This window comes from Rhinoraja longicauda, chromosome 3 (genome assembly GCF_053455715.1).
Source record: "Rhinoraja longicauda isolate Sanriku21f chromosome 3, sRhiLon1.1, whole genome shotgun sequence".
Taxonomy (NCBI): Eukaryota; Metazoa; Chordata; class Chondrichthyes; order Rajiformes; family Arhynchobatidae; genus Rhinoraja; species Rhinoraja longicauda.
The window spans coordinates 47313313-47340176 of NC_135955.1; the positions used below are offsets into that span (position 1 = coordinate 47313313).

The following is a 26864-nucleotide window of genomic DNA, read 5'->3' on the forward strand; positions in this document are numbered from 1 at the left end:
TTGAAGTCTTGACCTTCAACACATTTGCCTCAGCTGGCCGATAGTGTTGCTTGTGCACTGAAGGAGATGGTGAATTTAGGTTTCTGGGTTATTGAGCATTGGCTCCTGAGAGGCAACCGAATGGCTCAGCTAGTAGAGCACCAGCGTCCCGAGTTCAATCCCGGCCTTGGGTGCTGTTTGTGTAGAGTTTGCATGTTCTCCCTGTGACAATATGGATTTCTGAATGTTCCATTTTCCACCCAGATTCTAAAGACATGCATGCTGGTAGATTAATTGGCACTGTAACTTGCCCCTAGTGTATAGGCCTATGGTAGAATTTGAAGAGAAATTGCTGGGATTAATGTAGGAATAGTATAAATGGGTGGTTGATGGTTACCACAGACTCAGTGGGTTGAGGGATTTGTTTCCATGCAGCATCTTTCTATGATTCTATGACTTTATTTGGGGAAAAACTCCATGTTTTCTAGGTCTGATCAAGGAACTTGATTGTCCAAAGGCTGTAGTGTTTAACAATGACAATTTGGTCGTTTGTAAGACCCCTTTCAATGGTCAAAGACATCTTGGAGTTTAGCATCTAAACATGAGCATGCGCAGCACTGTGAATGAGTTTGCGGTAACTTTTGCTTTGGAGTGAAGGCAATGTAAGTTGAACAGTTTCCAATTGACATACTCCAGGCAAAGCTTGTTGCAGGAGATTTTTCGGGAATTTTTTGAGGATGTGACAAGTAAAATGGATGAAGGAGAGCCAGTGGATGTAGTGTATCTAGACTTTCAGAAAGCCTTTGATAAGGTCCCACACGGGAGATTGGTGAGCAAAATTAGAGCACATGGTATTTGGGGTAGGGTGTTGACATGGATAGAGAATTGGTTGGCAAACAGGAAGCAAAGAGTAGGAGTAAATGGGTCCTTTTCAGAATGGCAGGCAGTGGAGAGTGGAGTGCCGCAAGGCTCGGTGTTGGGGCCGCAACTGCTTACCATATATATTAATGATTTGGATGAAGGAATTAGAAGTAACACTAGCAAGTTTGCGAATGACACAAAGCTGGGTGGCAGTGTGAACTCCGAAGAGGATGTTAGGAGGTTGCAGGGTGACCTGGACAGGTTGAGTGAGTGGGCAGATGCGGTATAATATAGATAAATGTAAGGTTATCCACTTTGGCGGCAAAAACAAGGAGGCAGATTATTATCTCAATGGTGTCAGGTTAGGTAAGGGGAGTGCAGCGAGACCTGGGTGTCCTTGTACAGCAGTCACTGAAAGTTGGCGTGCAGGTATAGCAGGCAGTTAAGAAAGCTAATGGCATGTTGGCCTTCATAATGAGAGGATTTCAGTATAGGAGTAAAGAGGGTCTTCTGCAATTGTATAAGGCCCGGGTAAGACCACATCTGGAGTATTGTGTACAGTTTTGGTCTCATTTGAGGAAGGACATCCATGTTGCTGCTGTCTAAATTACCTAAATTAGTGCATCGTATGGGAGGCGCATTCCCAATCTCGTTGTACCCCTGGGTACAATGACAATAAAGATATATTGTATTGTATTGTATTATTGAGGCAGTGTAGCGTAGGTTCACGAGATTGATCCCTGGGATGGCGGGACTGTCATATGAGGAAAGATTGAAAAGACTAGGCTTGTATTCACTGGAGTTTAGAAGGATGAGAGGGGATCTTATAGAGACATATAAAATTATAAAAGGACAGGACAAGCCAGATGCAGGAAAAATATTCCCAACGTTGGGTGAGTCCAGAACCAGGGGCCACAGTCTTAGAATAAAGGGGAGGCCATTTAAAACTGAGGCGAGAAGGAATTTTTTCACCCAGAGAGTTGTGAATTTGTGGAATTCTCTGCCACAGAGGGCAGTGGAGGCCAAATCACTGGATGGATTTAAGAGAGAGTTAGATAGAGCTCTAGGGGCTAGTGGAATCAGGGGATATGGGGAGAAGGCAGGCATGGGTTATTGATTGTGGATAACAACCTGCCCCTAAATATCACCAAGATCAAGGAGCTGATCATCAACTTCCTTAGGTCACACAACGGGGAATACGCCCCGATCCTTATCAATGGGGTCAGTGTGGAGAGAGTGTCCAGCTTCATGTTTCTGGGCACTCACATTTCGGAGAACCTAACATAGTCCACTAACACCGCTGCGCTGGTCAAGAAGGCGCAGCAACGACTGTTTTACCTAAGAACACTGAAAAAGTCTGGTCTATTCCAACAGCTGCTGACGACCTTCTACCGCTGCACCATAGAGAGCATCCTAACACATGGCATCCCTGTGTGGTATCTCAGCTGCACGGAGGCAGAGAGGAAAGCTCTTCAGCGGGTAGTCCATAGAGCTCAGAAGACTATCGGAACACAGCTACCAGCCTTGGAGGGCATCTACAACACACAATGCCTCAGAAAAACCACCAGCATCCACAAAGACTCTTCACACCCCTGCAACAGTCTGTTCGAACTTCTACCATCGGGCAGACGATACAAGGCCTTTTACACCCGCACCTCCAGACTCAGGAACAGCTTCATCCCCAGGGCCATAGCTGCTATGAACCGGTCTTGCTGAGCCGGATGGTCACATCGCACAGTGAACCGGCACAGATCTACTTGCACTTTATTCTGTTTAAAAACTGTTCCAATTTGTTTCATTGGGTTGTTTAAATTAATACTGATTAGCTAATTGATTTATTGCATCGTATGGGAGGCGCATTCCCAATCTCGTTGTACCCCTGTACAATGACAATAAAGATATATTGTATAGTATTGTATCACAATGAATGGCGGTGCGGGCTCGAAGGGCCGAATGGCCTCCTCCTGCACCGATTTTCTATGTTTCTATGTGTAGGATTGCAGCAACACGTTTCAGTTTAGTTTATTGCCATGTGAAAAGCTTTTGTTGCGTGCTATCCAGTCAGTGGAAAGACAATACATGTTTACAATCGAGCCATTTACAGACGGATTGAGAAGTCAACTGCACAACGAGATAGTGTGCACCTGAAAGCTGAAGTTCAACAGAGAGCCCTAACTTAAAGACCAGACGCTGGATGGATGGACACTGGATATGACATCTCACTGACAACCATGACGCACATGGATTCTTCAGCATCGTCACAGACCATCTATAGGCCGAACACTGGAGGGCTCTCCCAGCTGAGAACCAAGAACTGAGGAAAGCTAGAAAAAGAATGATGCAGAAATGTCAAATGTGGCCCTGTGCTTGGCATGAGCATCTGTTTCTTCCTCCTACAGCAAACCATCAAGTCCAGCCATTCCAGCCCAACAAGGTCAAAAGAGCACATGGGCTGTGTGGCAGCATCACTATCTGCTGTGACATTGTGCCACTCTCAACGGGACACTGGTGGCACAGCAGTTACACTACTGCACTAATAATCCAAACCATGGACTAAGATCTAGAGATTTGAGTTCAAATCCCACCATGGTTGTTGTAGGAATTAAATTCAGTGAATCATTTTGAAACATGAACTGGTCTAGTAAAGAAGACTGCAGAAAATACTGTATTGTTGTAAACACTCGACTAGCCTGTGAAGCCCCTTCAGCGGAAGAGTTATTTTTCCATCTTTCCAAATGACATAAAAGACGACAATTTTGGTGCACAGTTCACCCCTCAGCTCCCCTCAGCCTTCCCCGCTCCAACAATCCAATCTTTCCGCACAGCTGCAACATTCCATCCCGAGCAACTTTCTGGTAAATCCCCTCTGCACGCTCTCACATCCTTTCAACAATGTCGCGATTAGATCCACATATAATGCTCCAGGCGTGGCCCAACTAGAGTTTTATAAAGTTTCATCATGACCTCCGTGCTCTTATATTCCGTGCGCTGTCTAATATAAGCCAGTATTCCATATGTGTAAGAAAATGACTGCAGATGCTGGTGCAAATCAAAGGTATCACAAAATGCTGGAGTAACTCAGCGGGTCAGGCTGCATCTCTGGACAGAAGGAATGGGTGACGTTTCGGGTCGAGACCCTTCTTCAGACTGAAGGCATATTCCATATGCCTTCTTTACCACCTTTAGGAATCTGTGCACGTGTACACCAATGTCCTCTGCTCCTCAATACATCCCAAGCCCCAATATTCTGTAGGCCCCTGCCATTCATGATGGACATTCATTTTACCCTCATTTGACCTCCCAAAGTGCATCCTTTCACGCTCCTGCGGAATAAATTTCATCCGCCATTGTTCCATACATGTCACTGGGAGGACCTGAAAACTCCACACAAATTATAGGAAAGAAATTGTTGTTATAGGAAAGATATTGTCAAGCTTGAAAGGGTTCAGAGAAGATTTACGAGAATGTTGCCAGGACTAGAGGGTCTGAGCTACAGGGAGAGGTTGAGTAGGCTGGGTTTCTATTCCTTGGAGCACAGGAAGAAATGGGGTAATCTTATAGAGGTGTATGAAATCATGAGAGCAATAGATCGGGTAGATGCACAGAATCTCTTGCCCAGAGTAGGGGAATCGAGGACCAGAGGACATAGGTTCAAGGTGAAGAGGAAAAGATTTAATAGGAATCTGAGGGGTAACTTTTTCACTCACAGGATGGTGGGTGTGTGGAACATGCTGCCAGAGGAGGTAGTTGAGGCTGGGACTATCCCAACGTTTAAGAAACACTTAGACAAGTACATGGATAGGACAGGTTTGGAGGGATATGAACCAAGTGCAGGCAGTTGGGACTAGTGTAGCTGGGACATGTTGGCTGGTGTGGGCAAGTTGGGCCGAAGGGCCCGTTTCCACACTTTATCAATGTGACCCCATGACTCTATGACAAACAGCACAGAGGTCAGGATTAAACACTGCTGGCTGAAGCTGCGTGTCAGCAGTTCTATTAGCAGCAGCAATGTGTGGCCTACACTCTGCCATTCTGGTCTATATATGACCTTACCTAAGTGGTTGACCCTGTAACGATCTAGAAAGCCATTCAATTCAAAGGCATCAGGATGGGCAATAAATGCTGACCTTGCCAGTGATGCATCGTTCTGTGTGGAATGTAACTGTTTTGAGATGAATAAATGATTTCCAAACAAAATAGCTTAGAATATTGGAAAGACAGATGGTAGGTGTAAATTAAAATGCAATTTGGAAAAATACAATGTGACATTATTTTGGGAGGTTGATTAATAAAGTAAATATTTACATTTTCAATAAATAAAATAATAGGTTTACAAATCTTTAAAAATTGATGGGCAGGTTGATAAAGTTGTATCTATGAGGGGCATAGATAGGGTGTATGTGTATTGTCTTTTCCCTCGAGTTGAAAAATCAAGAATTAAAAGACATAGGTTAAGGGGAGAAAGGAAAGATTTATTAGGAACCTGATAGGCAACTTTTTCACACAGAGGGTGGTGAGTACATGGAATGAGCTGCCAGTGGAGGCATTTGAGGCAGGTGCAATAACACAATTTTAAAAACATTTAGTCAGGTAAATAAATAGGAAGGTTTGTGGAGATATGGGCCCATCATGGGCAAATGGGACGAGTTTAGATGGGATTTCTTGGTCAGCATAGCTGAGTTGGACTCTGACATACAGTGTGGGTCCATGACTCTATGACACTCAACAGCAACATACCTTTTACCAATGGTAACTGAAAAACTAAAGAATATGTTTAAAATTAATATCAATAAAAGACAAAGATCAGTATATTTTTTAATGCAGTATGTTGATGTGCCATGAATTGTCTCACCAGGAATTGTGACAGAAGTAAAATTCATAATATTGTTTCAATAGGTAATGGATGAGTGATTTAAAAATAAAAAAAAAAGCATATGCTGTATGAGAATGACAGATAAAGTAATAACTTCATTTTTGGAAGCAGGTACAGAAGTGATGAGTCAAAACATTCATTTACACTGTAACACTGTCAATGCTAACTTCTTTCATTAAAACCTTATTCTGAGTAAAGCAGAATTTTTACTACAGTGAGAAAATGGGCTTTATTAAGATTAACCAGTTATGAGTAGAAATTAAGAAACTGAGGTTATTTTCACCAGAGTGAAGGAAGCCACGATACACCACTTAGCTGTCTGAGGATACATTTCTCCAGCCTCCAAAATTCACTTTTTGTTCCACCTGCCACACCTCCCTTATCTACATTCTTCAGAGCCTGTCCTGCTGAGTTACTCCAGCTTTTTGTGTCTACCCTCTAGACTTGCCCACTGATGGCTTCAAGGCAGCTGAATGGGTTTAACATTTTTTTTCATGTTAACATTCTTCTGCAGCAAACGTCCATGCTGGAGGTTAAAATTACCCACATTAACTCTGTTTTTCTTTCTCTCCGAAGATGCAGCCTGACCTGCCAGTGTTTTCAGTGCTCTCTGATCTCTTCATGAATCTGACATTTATCTGTGGTAGCCACCTTACTTCATCTTCCAAGCTGCCGTATTCTCTGTTGTGCCAAACTAAATGTTGTAGTGTTCCTCTGTCCGCATGCATGGTTGATGAATGTTTATATTTTCTATTTAGTTTTTTGTACTATAGACAATAGACAATAGGTGCAGGAGTAGGCCATTCAGCCCTTCGAGCCAGCACCTCCATTCAATGCGATCATGGCTGATCACTCTCAATCAGTACCCCGTTCCTGCCTTCTCCCCATACCCCCTCACTCCGCTATCCTTAAGAGCTCTATCCAGCTCTCTCTTGAAAGCATCCAACGAACTGGCCTCCACTGCCATGTCCCATCCTAATTAAAAAGTATGTGAATTTAAAAAAGAAAATAGCCATGCAAATGGCAAGCTAGAAAACGTTTATATGACTTCCTCCCTATTCATTGCAATCTGTACACACAAGCAACTGCAGATGTTGGTATCAGGAGCAAGATAGAAACCACTGGAAGAATTTGGGAGATTCCTGAGCAGCGCCTCTGGAGGCAAAAGGATGATCATGTTTTTGGACCAACTCCCCATATTAAAACCTTGTCGTCTGTGTTGGCCTTTCAGCTGAGGAAAGCATTAACTGTTACTGATTTAGAGTTTAATTCTGTCATCATAATCTGGCATATCTGAATCAATTCTACTTTTTTTTGGAACTATTAGTTTCCCATTGTTTAATGCCTCCAGAATATAATGAGTATCTATAAAACTGAAATTGTCAAACACATTTTGATTTGAATCCCAAAACTTTTTTTTTCCTTCAGGGAGTTCAGAAAATATTGGAGAGCAACTTAGGCATTTGCAAATGGCCAAAGTGCCTTTCAATCTATGTCCATAAACAATGTATATATTCCATTGAATGTGTTAGCATGATCAAGGCAAATGCACTTCCTCATAATCACAGCTATCTTGAATTTTTCTTTATTCTTAATTTAATTGAGAGTTAAATGAGAGCAATTACACCCCTTAAAATATGTACCTGAATTGTGTTAAATGTAACAAATAAACCCATCAGTTTGTGTGAATGACATTTTGTACAACGTATGTCTACATCATTTTCATTTATTTGCACTTGAAATTCTGGGCGTGCTACAGGTACTTGTTCAAGTGCCTACTTTTTTTAATTGTTTGCAGTCATGGTCACAGCATAGAACATGCATTAGAAAGTATAGCTACCAGTTATACATATTCTTCAACTAACACATCTAAGTATGACATATTAACTGAATAACTATGTTTTATAATCCTTTGGCTATTCCTGATCAGGATATTAAGTCATGGATTGAGAATCTACTCAGTCTTCAATACCTATTTTCAAGTATTTTCCTTTTTATATTCTATTTGGTGAGCATCAGATACATATCATTTAAGAGGATGAGTTCAATATTCTAGAGTCTGCAGAATCTGATCTCTCATCATAGTCCTCCTCTGTGTAAATGGGTTGCTTGGTCACCATTGCACAGCCTTCGTCGGCAAGTGAAAGCCTGGGATCATTGGCAGGATGAGACGGAAGGACTGGTGAGCTGCGAAACATGCCAGCCGAAGCATTTGGGAAAGGGGTGAGATATTGGGATCTGAGCTGGTATTGCTGCTGAAGAGTCATGGTGTTCCACAGGGCAATGTCGTTTGAAATAAATGGGCTTGCCTGGTTTCTACTCAGGGTGTTCCGCAGAACCAGTGGGTAACGAGGAGGTTGAGGAAATTGGTGCTGTAGTGGCATGGCGAGTGGGTTTGACATGACGTTGCCAGGATCATTAGAGAACCTCAAGGAGTCAGGGACCCTGAAGGCTGACCCAACGGACCATTTGGAGGAGGCAACAGGATAGGACCCAAAACCATGTTCAAAAAATGTCTGTCCATTGGATGATACACTCAGGACATCAGGGGTTTCTGAAGATCGATCAGAGCGACTGGACAGAAGAATTTCAATGGCAGCAACAAGGTCACCTCCACACCCTTTCAAAATCAGCTCCAGGACTGTAGGTTTGTGATTTGGGAAGATCTTCTTCAGCACCTCTACAGGAGGTCTGTTACCTTTTAGAGATAAGGGAACTGACATGGCTCCAGATAGTCCCTCCATCAATATTTGATTCTGATCCAGATTAAATTTGGAGCTTTCAGGTGCTGTTTCCTGGATGCTGCTACTCTTCCCCACGGGTAACCGTTCGTCATCGGCCACTGGCATTTCGGGGCTGTCAGCCGTGTAGCAGATCTTGTCTTTGACCATATCTGGTGAGTTTGTCTGTCCTGACTCTTTGTCATTGTATGCTTCCGAGGAGTTGTCTCTAATCTGCTCGTCTAATCGTTCGTCACTCGTGTCTAAAATGAAAAAGAGAGAAAGATTGAGCTGGTGATAAACATCTTTAAGACCATATCAGTACTATAAACATCGTATTATAAATATCGGCGTGAGCCACGGCAGCAGCATGAACCTCAGCGGCAGCGGCAGCCTCGCCAACCCGTGATCAGCAGTCGAAGAGCGTGAGGGGGGGAGGGGAAGACAATGGGGACCCGAACGTGGGGGTACGGGGGATGGGGAACGTGAGGGACGGTGAGAGAACAAAGGGGGACCCAGTGTGGGGGAGGGTGGCACTCTAGTTTAGAATAATCTGCCCAGGGGATAAGTCTGTGTTTGTGTGTTTGTTTGTTCGTTTGTTCTGGTTAAGGCACTGTGCACACGGCAGCCAGCCAACAGTCGCTGGTCTTATTCTTTTCTTTTTTCTCCCTTTTAATTTAATTTTAATTTCAAGTTTTCGTGTACTTTGTTGTGTGTTGTGACTGTTGGCAGACCAATTTCCCTTCAGGGATGAATGAAGTTCTATCGTATCGTATAATAATTAACGCTGTGTTACGCCCAACTCTTAAGGTTTAGACTGTCAGGTAATTCAAAATAGGAAGTAGTCATGGTGTGCAGAAATATTCTGATATTCAAGAATAGACTAACATTGCGACAAAGATTAAATAATTATTTTTGGTTTTTTGAATTTATTTATTGGTGTTGCATAGCCTGTTTGATTTTAAGGCATTGAAGTAATTTATGCTCCATTTCAATAATAATTTGGGGCAGCACAGTGATGCAGCAGTAGAGTTGCTGCCTTACAGTGCCAGAGACCCAAGTTCGATCCTGACTATAGGTGCTGTCTGTATGGAGTTTGTACATTCTCCCTGTGACCACTTGTGCATTCTCTGGGCGCTCCAGTTTCCTCTGACACTCCATAGACATGCAGGTTTTTAGGTTAATTGGATTTGTATATTGTAAATTGTCCGTAGTGTGTGCAGATTAGTATCCAGGGTGATTGCTGGTCAGAGCGGGCACTGTAGGCCAAAGGACCTGTTTCTACACTGTATCTATAAAAAAAACATTATTAAAACTATGCGATTATTGAAAAGAGCTGGTGACTTGAAGGTAAGGAAGGAGGTCTTTATTCCTAGGGCTTTGTTGTTAGTTTCATTTGAACCTCAAATACCGAGGGGAAACTTCATGTGGCTGGTAAAGGAGAAAAATGGCAATATAATTCTTCCCTTGTGCCCAATGAGATGATTTGCTTTTCCACTTTAAGTTAGTTTGCAAACTGTCCCCAGGCTCCAAACAGGTTCTGATTTTACAGGCATCCATAAATTGATTTTGTCCATAAGTAGTAAAATATAAAAAACACTCAATACAGTGTCCATACCTTCACAATATTGCAATAAATGATGTTGATAGGAAATTAAAGTGGGAGATCCAATGGACCTTGGCGGACCGAGCGTAAATGTTCAGCAAAATGGTCGCCGAGTCTCTGCTTTGTCTCGCCAATGTACAGGAACCCACATCCGGAACACCAGGTGCAGTGGATGAGGTTTGGGATGTTGGAGGAAACTGGTGCACCTGGGAGGAGCCCACCTGATCACAGAAAGAAGTACAAACTCAGGACAGACAGCACCAGACGTGAGGATTGAATTCACGAAGCTGGAGATATGAAGTAGCAGCTCCACCTGCTGCACAAATGTGCTTGCATAGAAGTATCTACCCTATCTGCGGTACTACAATTAATACTAATGACAATCTGAGAAGGGAATCACTTCCCTTGAAAGGATATGGGAAAGAATGTTAAATCTTATTTATGTCAGCATGGTGGTGCAGCGGTAAAGTTGTTGCCTTACAGCGCTTACAGCGCCAGAGACCCGGGTTCGATCCTGACTACGGATGCTGTCTGTATGGAGTTTGTATGTTCTCCCCGTGACCATGTCGTTTTCTCCGAGATCTTCGTTTTTCTCCCAAGGCGTACAGGTTTGTAGGTTAATTGGCTTGGTAAAATCATAAATTGTTCATTGTATGTAGGATGGTGTTAGTGTGTGGGGATTGCTGGTAGGTGCAGACTCAGTGGGCCGAAGGGCCTGTATATGTGCTATCTCTAAACTAAACTAAACTAAACTAAAGATAGACCCAAAAAGCTGGAGTAACTCAGCGGGATAGGCAGCATATCTGGAGAGAAGAAATGGGTGATGTTTTGGGTCGAGATCCTTCTTCACTAAATCCTGGAAGTTAGGTTATAATAAGTAATAAAAAGACGCATTTATATAGTGCCTTTCCAATCCCCTTTAGGCCAAGCCTAATCAAAAAAAATGAATGAAATATTCATAAAATATGCTCACTGTTGCAAAGTAGGACCACAATGTTCACAGCAGAGTTCCACTTTTAGTTAGCGCATTAGTACAACGTGTAGTGCTGATGCCTCAGCTCCAGCTACCCCAGTTTGACCCTGACATCCACAACTTTCAGTGTGGAGTGCGTGTTTTTTCTCTCTGATCACAGGGTTCCCCTGGTTGCTCCAGTGTCACCCCACTTTACAAAGATATGCTGGCTGGAAGATTAAATAGCTTCTGCAAATTTTCCCTCTTTCCGTAGGTGGGCATATAAGAGAGGAATAATTTACAAGGGAATAAATGGGGGAGAGGGATTGATCTGAAAACCAGCATAGCTTTGATGAGTTGAATGACTTCTTCGTATGTCCTAAAGAAATATGAGATGAACACCTATCTAACCACAACCACATGTTATATTTATTTGAGGATTAGTCAGCAAGATGCCATACTAAGGGCTACATCACAAAATAAGAGTTGGAGGTGAGATGTTAACATAATAGATTATATATTGGAGACAGATAATGGGCTAGCTGTCAGGAAACAGTGAGGAGGGAAGAGGATCATTTTCAGATTGACAACACGTGATCAATGGGATCGTCATGTTGGGATCACAGTTGTTTAAACACGTGTTCTACATTATGGATTAACAGGAAAGAATCTAAATGTACTGTTATAGAAAAATAGAAAATAGGTGCAGGTTTAGGCCATTAAATATGATCATGGCTGATCATCCAAAATCAGTACCCCGTTCCTGCTTTTTCCCCATATCCCTTGATTCCATTAGCTCTAAGAGCTAAATCTAACTCTCTCTTGAAATCTTATCGGATCTGCAGATGGTAGAGAGAAACTGTAAGGGGGATGCAAACAGCTTACAGTGAGATGTTGAAAGGTTATGTAATTGGACAAAAAGATAGCAAATAGACTATAATGGACATCACATTAGATGTTTCTAAGAACAGTATGTTAAAGTTGGTATTATCAAACTAGAATGAATGACTTGTGATACATTTTTTGAATTGTGTTATTATTGCTATGTAGGAACTCAGGTTCTTAGATAAACACACACCGTCCTTCACATATATGAAATAAAAACTGAAACTGCTGGAAATACTCAACTGGACATGTCGCATCAGTGTGCAGATGCAGGAATAGTGGGCTCAGGACAACATGTAATATGGGTTGCAGGTTACACTCAGGAATACCCAGCCTGATGCATTCATGCAGCAGCGAGGTAGACTGTAGCCCTTTGTTTAAGATAACTGATCCATAAACATTTTGACCATAATGAAATATAAACTCAATATCTCTGTGATTGAAAACTCCGTTTCTAACCATGGGACCACACAGACCCTTGTGGTAGTTCTCCATATGTCCACATTAGCGTTATCAGTTCACCATAAGTAGCATCAAACTCTGCACCATCCAATCTACAATATATTGTGTAGATTATTTACCAATATCAAATAAATGTAACTTATTTTACATTTGAAAATTATGGATATTCCGAACTTTCCGATATTCCGAACAGAACGTCCCATTTTATTTTCACATTCCTAATATTTATGCCTGCATTTAACTAGTTAATCGTTCCAAATACAGAATGAGAAATGCTTGTTGGGGTACTGGAAGTGGAGAAGCCTCTGGTCAATCTGGGATTTTGGATCACAGAATAGAACATTTACCCTCTCAGTTGTCAAAATGTAAACTTTCATTTTCATCCATCCGATTTAAAAAAATTATGTTTTATTTCTACTTCAATCTCAATACCAAGTATGGGACCTGAAATCCTTGGTCAGTGCATTCACTTGATGGGACGGTCTTGGTGTGATTTACTTTTGAAATTTATACCACACTATTATCTCACATATCACAGGAAAAGAACATTTAAAGCTCATTCTGAACAGTTGGAAGTACCATAGGAAGACAGTAAGGACATCCCTATCTGAGAAATGAGAACTGTGAGCTGTTTATAACACTGAAGGGCAGAGTTTCTCACATCAACAAACAGAAACATAACTAAAATGGAACAGGTAATTTTCATTCCAATCCCTTCATAGTTATTTTAATCAGCTTTTTAGAATACATTTTTAAGTTTATTTTAATTCATTGGATGGGTCAGTTTCACTCAAGAAAATATTTGCGCACAGGAAAATATTTTAATGCAATAAAAAATATATGTATACATCCTAAAACCCTGAGATGAAATAAAATGCTGGAGTAACTCAGTCGGTCAGGCAGCATATCTGGAGAAAATGGATCAGGATCCTTCTTCAGTCTCTAAACACAAAATCTGAAAACCCTAGATTCATTTCTTCTTCAGCTTTCTAAACAAATGTAAATTGTTTAGAGCAAAATTACCATCAATGCACACAAAAACCAACCTCTTGCACGGGCAAGTGTACAACAATGTCTGCGCTGTAGAGGATTTGACAGTTTGACATGGACAGCAAAGAAACAAAGGAATGGAGTGCATTATATCTGTTAGTAACCATAAAGTAGCCAGCAAGCAACAAGTGACACTATTCAATTAAATTATCATATTCTAGTTAGTCCCTTCTTAACCATCTTCCATCTGGACTTCAAAGAGTTTAGGTTATAATAGCAATCTTATAAATTATTCCTTTACATTTGGAATTAAATTTGTTACTCCAAATTCTTCTATGTTTTTTTCCTAATCCACAATGGTGATAAGAATTGAATGCTACATTGTAAAATGTGATCTCTACCTTACCATCGGGAGAGTGGTGGTATGATGCAAATTGCAAATATCAATAGTGTTTTGCTTTTTTTAAATTGATTAAAGTCCGATAATGTGCAAGTCCATATCCTAGCCATCCAATTTATTGTGAATTTATAAAAGATGTTTTTGACTAAAGTCTAGTTTAATTTATTGAGTTTAATTTCTGACAGATTCTTCTTGTTTTCCAGCAAACATTCATCATCAGATCAACAGGGTCCTTGGAGCAAAGATCATGTTTTCTTTTTTTCTGTGTTTCCCACCAAATTATCGCAGGAGTTGAGAAGTGATAGAAAAATATTAAGTGAAAATAGCTAACATTTGCATCTCGTGAATGCTGCAATCGCTATTTTGCTGCCATTAATAATGGGGAAAAAAAGATTATTTTATTGTCAATATCCTGGTTATTAATACGGTACAGAAATATACCAGGGACTCCAGGGAACACCTGTTTCCAGCTTATCAGAAACTTCACAAATACAATATTAAACCAGTTTTTGATTTGATTCCATCTTCAACCTACCCTTGATCTCTGTGTGTTAGGTTTGCTTTTCAGAGTTGAATAATCATTCAGAAATGCTGTCTTAAAGTCCTCATGAACTATATCACAGGCAATACCATCTGTTTCTTTGTAATGTACTTTTAAACAGCCAAGGACTTTTGATATTTGTATATATTTTGTAAATCTATAATCATTTGTAAATGTATAATTATAATCTATATACTAAAACTCTCGTTTGTTTGTTTGGTTGTTCCTGAACTACAGCCAAAACGGTACACGATAGTGCGACAATTTTAGGCCCACCTTACTCACCGTCGTCCTTTTGGTGTTAATGGAAGAAGTTTCATTGAAATCGATGTTATATATTTTTAATTATTCACATTTTAAAGTTCAAATCTATCTCCTTGGGAGGGTGGGAGAGGGAGGGAGGGAGGGAGGGAGGGAGGGAGGGAGGGAGGGAGGGAGGGAGGGAGGGAAGGAGGGAAGGAGGGAGGGACGGAAGGAGTGGGGAGGGAGGGAGGGAGGAAGGAGGATTATGGGGTTGAGGGGGATGGAGTGGGGGAGAGGAAGGGGAAGGGAAGGGGGAGGGGGAGGGAAGGGTGGAGGGAGGGGGGAGGGAGGGGGAGGGGAAGAGGTAGGGGGAGGGGAGGAGGGGAGGGGGGGAAGAGGGGAGGGGGAGGGGCGAGGAGAGGGTGCTGCACCAATGCAGGAGAAGTTTGGGCCCAACGGGTCCACTTGGTCTAGTAAACACTATTTGCTATAATCTTTAAATTCAGCCATTATTTAAAAATGGATATAAAGACTGTACATCTGTTGCAGTAACAGAGTGCAACAGGTGCATTCAGAAGTATTCTTGCAGAGGAGCAAAAGAACACTAATCTTAAAATAAATCCTAACCTTCTTAATAGTGTTGAGAAGAAGGTATATGGTCTGCTTGCTTTCAAAGGTCGGGGCATTGAGTATAAGAGTCAGGAAGTCATGGTGCAGCTTTATTGGACTTTTGTTAGGCCGCATTTGGAATATTGCATCTGTCCTGATTGCCCCATTATTGGAATGATGTGGAGGTTTTAGAAAGGGTGCAGTGGAGGTTTACCAGAATGATGCCTAGGTTACGAGGTTAATACAGGGAGAGGTTGGATACATTTGGATTGTTTTTTCTGGGCACCCAAGGTTGTATACACAGAAGTATATAAAATTATGAGAAGCAGAGATAAGATAGACAGTCAGAACTTGTTCCCAGGATGCAAAAATCAAACACTCGAGAGCATAGGTGAGAGGGGCGAAGTTTAAATGAGATGTGCGAGGCAAGTTTTTTACACAGAGGGTGGTGAGTGCCGAGAACGCGTTGCCAGGGTTGGTGGTTGAGACAGATACGATCATGGCATTTAATAGATTTTCGGATGGGCACACGTATATGGAGGGAATGGAGGGATATGGATTATGTGCAGGCAGATAAAAGTTGACCTTGGCATTATGTTTGGCACAGACATTGTGGGCTGAAGGGACTGTTCTTGTAATGCACTATATTCTCTAGAATAGAAACAAAAATACTATCATTAATTATTTTTTATTATTATTATTATTAGTAGTAGTAGTAGTAGTAATAGTAGTAGTACTGCTATTAGTCTTTTCCCATGCAGATATTCCTTGGATCTTCATAAAATCACTTGCATACGTCAAGTACCTTGAGTCTGGTTTCTAATCAGCTCAATTATTTATGTTACCAATATCCTGTCCTGGAGAAATTTTCTGCCTCCATTTTGTTTACATTTTATGCCTTTGTGTTTCCCTCTTAACTATAGAAATGTGGCTCAATTTTACATTTTTTCCTACCATTTGAATGACCACATATCACATTCCAATAAAAAATATCTATTGTCATTCTGCATTCTGAACAGGTAACTTCCCACATTACATAATTGAAGAAAGTTTAAAAAAAACTATTAACTTATCTTCATAAGTTCCCCTTTCTTTAATTTGCATGAAACACTGGTAAGGCCTCTAAATATCCTGGTTTCTAGTTGCACAATCCTTGCAGATTTCTCTTTTTTTAATGAGTCATCTGATTCTTAATTTTCAGAAATATAATATAGTTTATCATGTAAACACGTATATCTACATGCACAGGTCTCAGCCTCTAATGCAAATCACTGAATTGTCATTAGCGGCATCGCAGCATTTATCCCAGACACAAAAAATTGCAGATGCTGGTTTACACAAAAATGCCCAGTGTGCTGGAGTAACTGATTAATCTGAGGAAGGGTCCCGATCTGAAACGGGGTCACCTATCCATGTCCTCCAGATATGCTGCCTGACTCGCTGATTTACTCCAGCACTCTGTGGCATGTATTCTTTGGGATTATTGTTCTTTTGATTGCATTCTTACTTACCTACATGCATTCTATGCATTTCAGAAATTGCTCATGTGGTCTCAGTGTAAAGTTCACTTTAGATAGACACAAAAAGCAGGAGTAACTCAGCTGGACAGGCAGCATCTCTGGAGAGAAGGAATGTGTGACATTTCGGGTTGAAGCCTTTTTACAGACTTGAGTCTGAAGAAGCGTCTCAACCCAAAACGTCACCCATTCCTTCTGTCCAGAGATGCTGTCTGTCCCGCTGAGTTACTCCATCATTTTGTGTCTATCTTTGGTGTTCTGAGATTAAGCCTTAGGCAAGTCACAGTTTTATCCTAGTTAACATGCAGAAGTCTTCTCTCCCACTACAACTCCAGGATCATTCATTCCATCTCCCTCGCTAGACACTGTTTGGGGTTGAATTCATGCATTAGCAATCTTAACATCCTAACATCTCTTAATTGAATTCTAAACCCTATTTTTTATCTTTCACCAAGAGAGCTTGCTGACCATTCAACCAACCTACATTTCCCCTCTATCACCCATTATCTTCGTATCTTGTGAAAAAATCAATTCCATCGTTTAGTAGGCATAGACACAATGGGCCGAATGACCTATTTCTGCTCCTAATATCACTTCAATAAATTCCAATAGACTGTTTTATATGTGCAACTGGGTTATGGTTTTAATATCCTCATTCGGAGCTATAAATGTCATTAATTTCCTCTATTCCTCCAGTGCTGATCTTTCCACTGAATCTCCCATTTCTGATTTCATTTTTCTGAATCAGTGCAACAATCTTCAACCAACTCTGATAATTTACAGGCCAGCTAAAATGAAATACACCAGATGACTTAGAATTAATTTTGTAGCGCTTTGTCTTACCAGGAAGCCTGGCAACATTGGTTTCACCAACAGTTCAGACACAAGAGAAAGGGGGAAAAGACATGCTATTAGGATCGATGGGGAGTGCGATGGAAAGGAGAGGAGGGGGGATGGGGGGAGAGAGGGAGGGGATGGGGGGAGAGAGGGAGGGGAGAGGGGGGATGGGGGGAGAGAGGGAGGGGGAGAGAGAGGGAGAGAGAGGGGGAGGGGGAGAGAGAGGGGAGAGAGAGAGAGAGAGAGAGAGAGAGAGAGAGAGAGAGAGAGAGAGAGAGAGAGAGAGAGAGAGAGAGAGAGAGAGAGAGAGAGAGAGAGAGAGAGAGAGAGAGAGAGAAAGAGAAAGAGAAAGAGAGAGAAAGAGAAAGAGAAAGAGAAAGAGAAAGCGAGAGAGAGAAAGAGAAAGAGAAAGAGAAAGAGAAAGAGAAAGAGAAAGAGAAAGAGAAAGAGAAAGAGAGAGAGAGAGAGAGATCTTGTACCTGACATTCAGAAGAATCAGAGCTAGGTATGCTTCCTGTTGGATTAAGAGAAAAAGAAAGCTAGATCTTGTTTGAATAAGCAGAACAAAAGAGAGGATTTATAGCAAAATAAATGAAGAGAATTAACTTACTAAAGTAACAATAAAGAGTGAAAAGGGTACTTTGGATGTGAAAAAAGTTAGCCTTATCAGTAAGTGGGAGTTTATAACCTTCCCTGTTGGGTTAGACACAGAAAGTTGCATACCACCTTGAAATAGTTTTATCAGAAGCAACAAATCTTTTGGTTTTGAGCAGTGGGATGGGAAGTACATTAGTATATTGCATCCAGACTTTTACTTTGTACATCATAAATTAAACCATTTATGTTACATGGGACTTTGAGCGTTTTAGGGATAACATTGCACAAATACTTTTTATTCTAAAATTTAAAAACTAAGAATTCTGATCATAAAAATGTGACATAAAATTTGATTGCCCTTAACACAAAGTCATGAGTAGTTAATTGATTTACAACCATATAAAAGAAAATTGGCAAAAAATATAGTGATTGGAATCAAGTAAATTTACCAAACATAAAATTTACATTTAGTGACTAATATTCAAAAAGAAATTTTACAGGGTTAGTATTTGTCAGCCAATTAATTAAATCCCCAGATTTTAATAAGTTGCCTTATTAAATGTTGGCTCGTGGAGATATACAACTGTATATCATTCTGGATGTTTCAACTTATAATCTAGAACAACAATCTGTTAACTGAGTAGTCACATTGCAAAAGATGGAAACAGTGATGACACTTTTGTTCAGAATGATAAGTGTCCCAGGCATCATATTAAAGTGTGAAACCATTATATTTATCTTAACCAGTCACAGTCACAATGGGAATGCAATACTCTAGATCAGATCAAATGATCCAGTCATTTCTTAGCTGCCTGAAAAGGAGTCCTCTGCTTTTAGTTAATGGATACTCCTGAGAAATTATAACAACCAGTTTTATGCATTTCAACATAGGATTTCAACATTGCTTTTCTGAAATCCTTTTAAAGTGTGAGATGAAATTCTTGAGAATGTCATTGGCTGAAATCAGAGAGAACCTGTTTTCAAACAGATGGTGGGACTTTACAAAATAACACAGATCTCTTTTTTGAAGTTTAAATTGTTTGTTTATTTGTATATTCTATGTACTGACTAAAATGGTTTTGGAAAAAGTCCCATAAAAGCATTGGGGTTCAGGAGCTCACGTATTCATTTCATTTTTATTTCTCCCTTTGATTTTATACCTTGGAAGAATATCGTGGTTGCCTCTAGCAGAACTGAAAGTGAGATCTTTGACAACTTTTTTCTCTATACAATATAATTGTTTGAATTGTTTACATACACGAGTCATTTTTTTTCCGCAGGGTATTTAATATGCTTTAAATTGGCTGTTTAAAATCTTAAAGACATTCATGTTGATAATTATGTTAATAATAATCCATGCTGATAATAATCTGCTGCTTATTTTAATTTTATCTGCGATATTAAAACTATTGAGTTTATCACTTTCAATGCGAATGTTTGTTATTCGGATTCAATTATTTCCATTTCAAAACGAAATAAACTTTTCAAGAAAAAAAATCTTTAGCCATTTCAGGATAAATTTGAGGTTTACCGCCGGTCCACAAATTAAAGGTGCCGCTGTGGATATCTGAAATAGAACCAATGCACACGAATTGCTCGCGTTTCCCATGAAGACGTGTTTGATTCACTTTGCTCTCCAACCATTTCCATTTGACAAGTGCACAAGTGAAGATCTAACGAAACATGCTGGTTTACAAAAAAAGACACAAAATGCTGGAATAACTCAGCGGGTCAGGCAGCGTCTCTGGAGATCGTGGGTAGCGGATGTTTCGGGTCGGAAAGAATAATTTTGAGTAGTGTTTGGGTGTTTTAAGTTAGATTCGTAAAGCAATCGGCAAAACGTTTGATACAGTTTGAACGAAACAACATTTTTTTGAAATACACTCAAGCCGAAAATTCCCCAATTGAGATCTATTTGGTGATCTTGTTTGATTCCCAAACCAAATTTACATCATCTGTAATCTTATTTCTTAAAATAAGATAGAAATGAAACGAGTGGATATGGGCGAAGGGGCCTGGCTGATAAAGTTGTATGTGAGGGAGGAGGAGGGGGGGGAGGGGGGGGGGGAGTTGTAAGGATGTGTGGGTTAATTGGGCAATCTTATGTATTAAAAACGAACACCCCATTAAATCTGGATAAAGGTGCACCGGATCATTCCCAGTGACCTTGAATTTTCACAGAGAAGGCAACATTTATGAACCAGTGTGGAAACGCCAAGGTTCTTGTGATTGATAAGGATTCGGCCCTCTGCCTCTCTTTGTAAAACCATTAAGAGAAATGCTGACTACAAGGCAAGTGGCACTACATCAATGCAGAAATAATTGTATTTCAGCACAGCTCTCCTCGTGCTTGGTAACATTTCAGTGTTGTTGACCTTTTTTGAAGAAGTTATTGTTATCCTATTTCGATTGAATCTGCTCTCGTTTGATTGCGGTAATTTGTTAAGAGTCTTGAAATAAATAAAGCGCGATTATTAATCATTTGCTCAAATCCAATACTGTGCCATGCGTCTTATTTGTTCTCCCACTAAGGTGCTGAAGTGTGCTGCTTGTAATCGGGCCAGTGTTTCATTTTTAAATTAAGTGCTTTTTGCAGCAATCAATAATTGTTTCACCTCCACAAAGCTTATGCATTTGACATCTTTATTTGTGCGTCTACATGATCAACATCTTACATTTATTTAACAATTATAATCTCGCTGCAACATTCCGCTGAAGATTGGAGGAGTTTCTCAGACTTAAATTGTGCTAACACAAATCTCGCTCCCCGCCAGCTATCTGAGCCAAAGTTTGATAAAGAAGCCCTATTTACATGTTTATTTTTAGCAATTGTGTTCTACAAATAAGATTGGAGGATAAAGTTTAACAACTTAATATTGGTCAAAGTTATCTAAATAGAATTATTTTTCGTTGACCATAAATGGAATCAATCTCACGGTTGTAATGTAATAACAAGGAACTGCATATACGTCCAAAGACGTACAGGTATGTAGGTTAATTGGCTGGGTAAATGTGAAAATTGTCCCTAGTGGGTGTAGGATAGTGTTAATGTGCGGGGATCACTGGGCGGCACGGACTTGGAGGGCCGAAAAGGCCTGTTTCCGGCTGTATATATATGATATGATATGATATGATACTGGTTTATACCAAAAAAATGCTGGAGTAACTCAGCTGGTCCGAAAAAGGGTCCCCTATCGTCACCTATCAATTTTCTCCAGAGATGCTGCCTGGCCCGCTGAGTTACTCCACCATCTTGTGTATATTTTGTGTCTCACAGTTGTGCCAGATAAACATAAGATAAAAAATGTATGAGTCGGAAAATCTTCAATCACGATGAAAATTTAAATGTATTTTTTAAACAAAAAGCTCTGAACTCAACGATTATTAAAATACCACATATGACTGAAACGGCGGAATTTAAATCAAGGCCCATATGTTCTGACCTGCCATAGAATAATTGTGATATAAATATTGTATATCTGAAATAAAACCAATACACGCGGCGTTGGTCGGATTTACCATGATTTACCATGGTGTACTTTGCTTTTCAATCATCGTTCAATAATGTCATAAAATTTTGAGACCTTAACTAATTTTATTTTCTAGACCCTGCAATCTGCCGATCGCAATCCTGTGCTGCCGAGAAAGGAAAAAAAAAACGCGCCGCTGTAATCCCACCACCTCACCTGGTTTATATTTCTTGAAACACAACAAAACACCTGACTGAGTGGACACATTTATTATGTTATTGGTTGGCGAAACGAGGCGGTCCCATTTATTAGCCCACAGATCTCAATTAACATTTCCACTATATTTCTATTCAATCCCAATTTGCTGAGGAACAACCGTTTACTTTATATTACCGCATATTTAAATATTTAGAAAGATATCATGTCCAGTTTCATCAGTAACATAGGCAACGATCTCCGCTATGCAAGGGAAAGAACTCTTACCAATGAACTTTTCCAGTACAGTGTATTCGCGTTAACTAAGTGGTGGTTTTGTGTTCAGACTTCAGATCTTATCCGTCTGGCTCTCGGCCGGTTCAATGTAGATCCAAAGAGCAGAGGTAAAGACATTATATAAAATAATATCTGAAATATTTCACAAAATCGTCAAAATACTGCAGCAACGACAATTTAATAAAGCACTTAAATTAGTTACAGGCCCGACCTGGGAAAGTAAGATCTATGCATCTCTCAATTACGCCGGCAAATAAACAACTCATAAAAAGAACTATTATAATTTTAAAGTATCTTTATTTTTTCTTGGGTGAATGATATGTACCAATAAAATATCCGGAACCATAATATCGAAATAATTTACAATAAAATTAAATGCAATAATCGAACAAATTACCATTGAGTGGTCAAATAATATGATTTTTTTTTTAATTTATTCGTTGCAAGGTGAATATACTTGAAAATGTACATAAGAAATGTTTCCAATAATGAACACTGAAACTGAACGGTGAAAAGGTAACTAACTGGGACAAGCGTGAAATCGCAATCTCGATAAATGGGATAGTTGCTGGAAACAAGAAGCCGAGCTGTTTACAAGTCAAGGGGGAGGGTCAAGCAGAGTTCTGCCTGGTTGAATTAATAGATTTTTTAATGTAAAGTTTATCTGTGAATTATCATCAAACGATTGTTTAAAGGAATTATAATTTATTGTTACATTATTGTATGTTTAGTCTTTCCTTCGATGTGTTGAACTGAGCGCGTTGCTAAATGTCGAAGGGATTGTGGGGATCAGGCCGAAATAACGCGCTCAGTTGAAAGGAATAACTGATTGAAGCAAGTATTTTATAGCAAATGAAATACTTTTGATGTGCAGTCATTGTTGTAATGAAGGAACATGCGGTATGTAGTCAGTCTCCGTATAAACAACAATGATAATGACCCCGATATTCTGTTTTCGTGTATTGTAAATATTTACCGCCGCTTTCAAAATTTGAAGTAAAAGAAACAAGTGCTGCGTGTTTCCAAACATTTTCTGTTTTTATTGCTTGAGGAAAAGCCCGCCTCTTACAATTTCTTCCAGCGGAACTGCCATTTAAAGGCAATGTCGCTAACAGTGTATTCCTCTCTCTGTCCTGCTCTGAAGACTCGCCCTGAAATTTTAGTTTAACGTTCCAGAAAGGGATGTGAACACGCAAACATCCCACATTTATCTCTCTACTTTAGTTCACATTCCCCTGCCCATTCCTGCACAATGTCCTCCTGAACCATCGTCAGACGACAGGAGTAAAAAAATAGTTTTAATGAGAACTCTTCCTGCTGATTACTTTTAAACGAAAATTCAGAAGCGAATCTCTTACATTTGGATTTTTTTAAAGGAAAAATGCAGTACAAAAGCAATAATCTGAACTCTGAACGGCGAAGTATTGTTCAGTACAACCCCTGTCCAACCTCCCCGCCCCGGTTAGAGTTAATATCCATGTGAATGATTTGCATGCGGAGAAAAGCTGGTTCCAAAGTCTCTCCATACTTCTGAACACTTTGCGTAAAGGTTAATCCTCGTATTAATGTCATGATCATACCCAGTGCAAATATGTAGCAACTGGCACTGCAATCCCCGCGTACTCCACCCCGATTCCTATTTTTAAAGAAAGTTACCAGTTCACGGTCTGCATCAGCTCCAATCGGTTCCGAGTAGTTCCATGACCTGCTCTGACATTCAAACATGTAACCGTAGACGAATTTCAAATGATACTAAACGTACTTTTTTTAGTTTTAGTTTCGAGCAAGATGTTTGGGATGGTTGGACGTTTCGACAATGCATACTAAAACCCAGTGTCCTCTAAGGGAATGCGGTCATGGAAAGCAAGTGCAACTTGTACCGAGAGCGGGGCATGATTCCGCCCGGCCCCATGCCAAGCTCGAGTGTTTACATCTTACACAGGCCTCTTCCGTTTGGAAACAGAGCTTGTGGTCATTTTCCTCTAAACGTGGTTATTTATGGAAATATCTGTATTTTGTTAAATTGCCAAATTATTCAACCGTTAAGCATATTATCTTATTGAATAAGAAACCAATACCACAAGAGCATTTTAAAAGGCCATTCGTCAAAGGAAAACTATCAACATTAATTACCGGTCGTTTTTCAGATTTTTCTCTCTCTTGCATTAAAAAAAGCGGTTTCCGGTGAAATTATCACGTTTCCTTATTTCCACCTCCAGTGCTCGTCGATTGGTCTGTGTAAATAGTCAGGAAAGTCTGAAGAAAGGTCCCGACCCGAAACGTCACTTATCCATTTTCTCCAGAGATGCTGCCTGACCCGCTGGGTTACTCCAGCACTTTGTGCCCATGTCCTTTGGTATAAACCAGCATCTGCAGTTTCTCTTTATTACAGACGAAGTCTAACCTTTGCTAGGACGGTTACTATCAGACATGTGCAAAATATAAAGAGCTGCAGAGTCTGCAGCCAAATCCCGTCGCCTAGAGACAATTGTATTATGAATAACGTCGTTACCCCTCACGAAATAGTCAACATCATCGAATTAACTAATTCAACCCTAACTTTTACGCCGCTAGTACACGCTACGGTTGGTAGAGTTTGCTTAGTGTATGTAAAATATTTCCCACAATAAACTCATTTGTACAAATGGTTCGTCTCCAACACTCAAAGGATAACAAGGCTTTTCCCAGTCGAAATTTGCGAATCCTTCTTGTGCAAGGGCCCCGGGACCTCGAAACATCCCGATGACATTAACAGCCCATACAAATATCGAGCAGAAATGAGAATCCACACAACACCAAAATTATCGAGACATTGTTGGCAAAGATTGATTCAGTAGATGGAATGATTTTTTTAGAAGTATAAACAATCGTAATAAAGTGCGGTTGAAATGCACAGGAGAGTTTCCTAGAACACGGGCAGTTTATATTTCTACCCCAGTTTTATTTTCCCTGTCGAACATATTAATGTTATTTGATAAACCTTCTGTGCGTGTAACGGTGACTACCTACATATAGGAAATATTATTTTTAATTAAAATAATGAAGTGGCTTGGTCGCATATTGCGAACAGTGAAAATAAAACATTTATGAGAAACAACTGCAGCTGCTGGAAATCTGAAATAAAACAGAAAATGCTGGAAGCACTCAGCATGTCAGGCCGTGGGAAGATAAATAATCAGTTATTTTTCAGTCAAAACCACTGACGGTGTAAAACGTTAACGTTGTTTCTGTTTCAACAAAGGCTCTCTGGCATGCTGCATGTTTTCGGCATTTTGTATTATGGATGGTGTAAATCTAAATATTGGAATAGCAGCGCCACAATCCCTCTTCTATTATTTGTAAAATTAACGAAACGGGTGGCGAATCTGAAAAAAATTATTATTATTTTGATCTTCGGCGAATTGAACTGACAACTTCCTTTCTCGTTTCGGGGGTTTCGGATCTGTATTTGTAAAACATCGGACGGAATCCGCGTTAATACTCTGCAAAAACTGATGAACAATTACTGCTTTTTTGGTTTGCAATCAAAGAAGCAAAGCGCTGAACATTTTTAACTCTTCCAGATGACGATAACCCTATGGTTGTTAGAGAACAAATGCTTGCATCGTGTACAAGTTTTGACCATAAGACCAATTCGCTTGGCAAACGATTACTGCTAAAGTAAGTGGCTGGATAAATGTGATTATACACAGAAAACGCTTACTTCAAGTTTCATGGTCTCATGATAAAATAGATATCGCAAAGCCACGAGAAGAACGTTTTGGGTTCAACGCAGTCAAATTTCCATCTATGTCCCCTGATTGTTTAAAATAACGAATTTAGTTTTGAGAGGGCAACGTCTCTCGTCATTTTAAATTTTGATTTTATTACCACACATGCTCGTCAACAGAGATCATGAAATCAAGTTTCACCGTTAGACAGATAAGCTCTGCCGCGCTTCATCTTTGTGTAAATTCGTAAAGTCAAGTCCATTACTAGTCACATATCCAATCCCACATTATTCACTGTATATCACAACCGCCTCCGCAAATCACTCTAATTCTACGCCTAGTTCTACAGTAGAATTGAGTCGAGGTTAAAAGTTGACAAAGACGGAAAAAAATCATATTTGTAAGAGAAAGGGGGGAGGAAATGGATGTTAAAGCGCTGCTGTTTTCGATTGATGCCCGCGATAATTATTGTGGTCAGCTGCCTTACCGGCCCTGGGCTCCGGGAGACTGTGAGACTGCTCGGGGTCCCAGCGCAGTGCGCTCTCGGTGCTTTTGGTCGCTGCTTGCCGGGGCTCAGCCGTGCCAGGAGTCCCAGCCATGCCCTGCACCGCTCGGATACTGTCCGGGATGAGACTGCCGATGCACTCGTTGGCCTGCTGCCGCCGGAGGGCCACCTGTGCCGCCATCACCCGCTGTCTCTCAATGATCAAGATGCATTTCTCGCAGGTGCAGTCCTTGAAGCGGCAGTAGCGCTTGTGTCCCTTCAGCCAGGATAGGACGCCGTGGTTCCGGCAGCGGGCGCACTTGGGGGTCCTCTGGAGAGGGGGCCGGGGCTGGGACACCGGGCCGGCCATGTACATGTAGGGAGATCCGTAGGTATTCATCTCTCACATGGGCTGGAGCCAAGCGATGCTCGAATCCGGGGGGTCTTGAAGAAGGAAGGTGCTTGTCTTACAGCCGGATGCTTGCTTCAGTGTAAGTCCCAGGCTGGGCAGGCGGGAGAGATAGATCAGCCTTGTGCCAGCCAGCATCAGGAGTGCATCGACTGAGCCTTCCTTTTCAGATAACTTGGAGGAAGGAGAGACTGCGATCAGGTGTGGATCGATGCAGTTCCAGCGAT

The 26864-nt window shown here is 40.6% G+C and overlaps 1 protein-coding gene across 1 annotated transcript; it reads right to left on the reverse strand.

The window, feature by feature from the left end:
- Nucleotides 1-7743: 7743 nt before the first annotated feature.
- On the reverse strand, nt 7744-26628 carry dmrt3a (doublesex and mab-3 related transcription factor 3a). Its single transcript, XM_078396952.1, has 2 exons — nt 26232-26628; nt 7744-8696 (listed from the first exon to the last, which is right to left on the reverse strand). The coding sequence occupies exons 1-2, from the start codon at nt 26626-26628 to the stop codon at nt 7744-7746; spliced, it is 1350 nt and encodes a 449-aa protein (XP_078253078.1).
- Between the last annotated feature and the right edge of the window lie 236 nt (nt 26629-26864).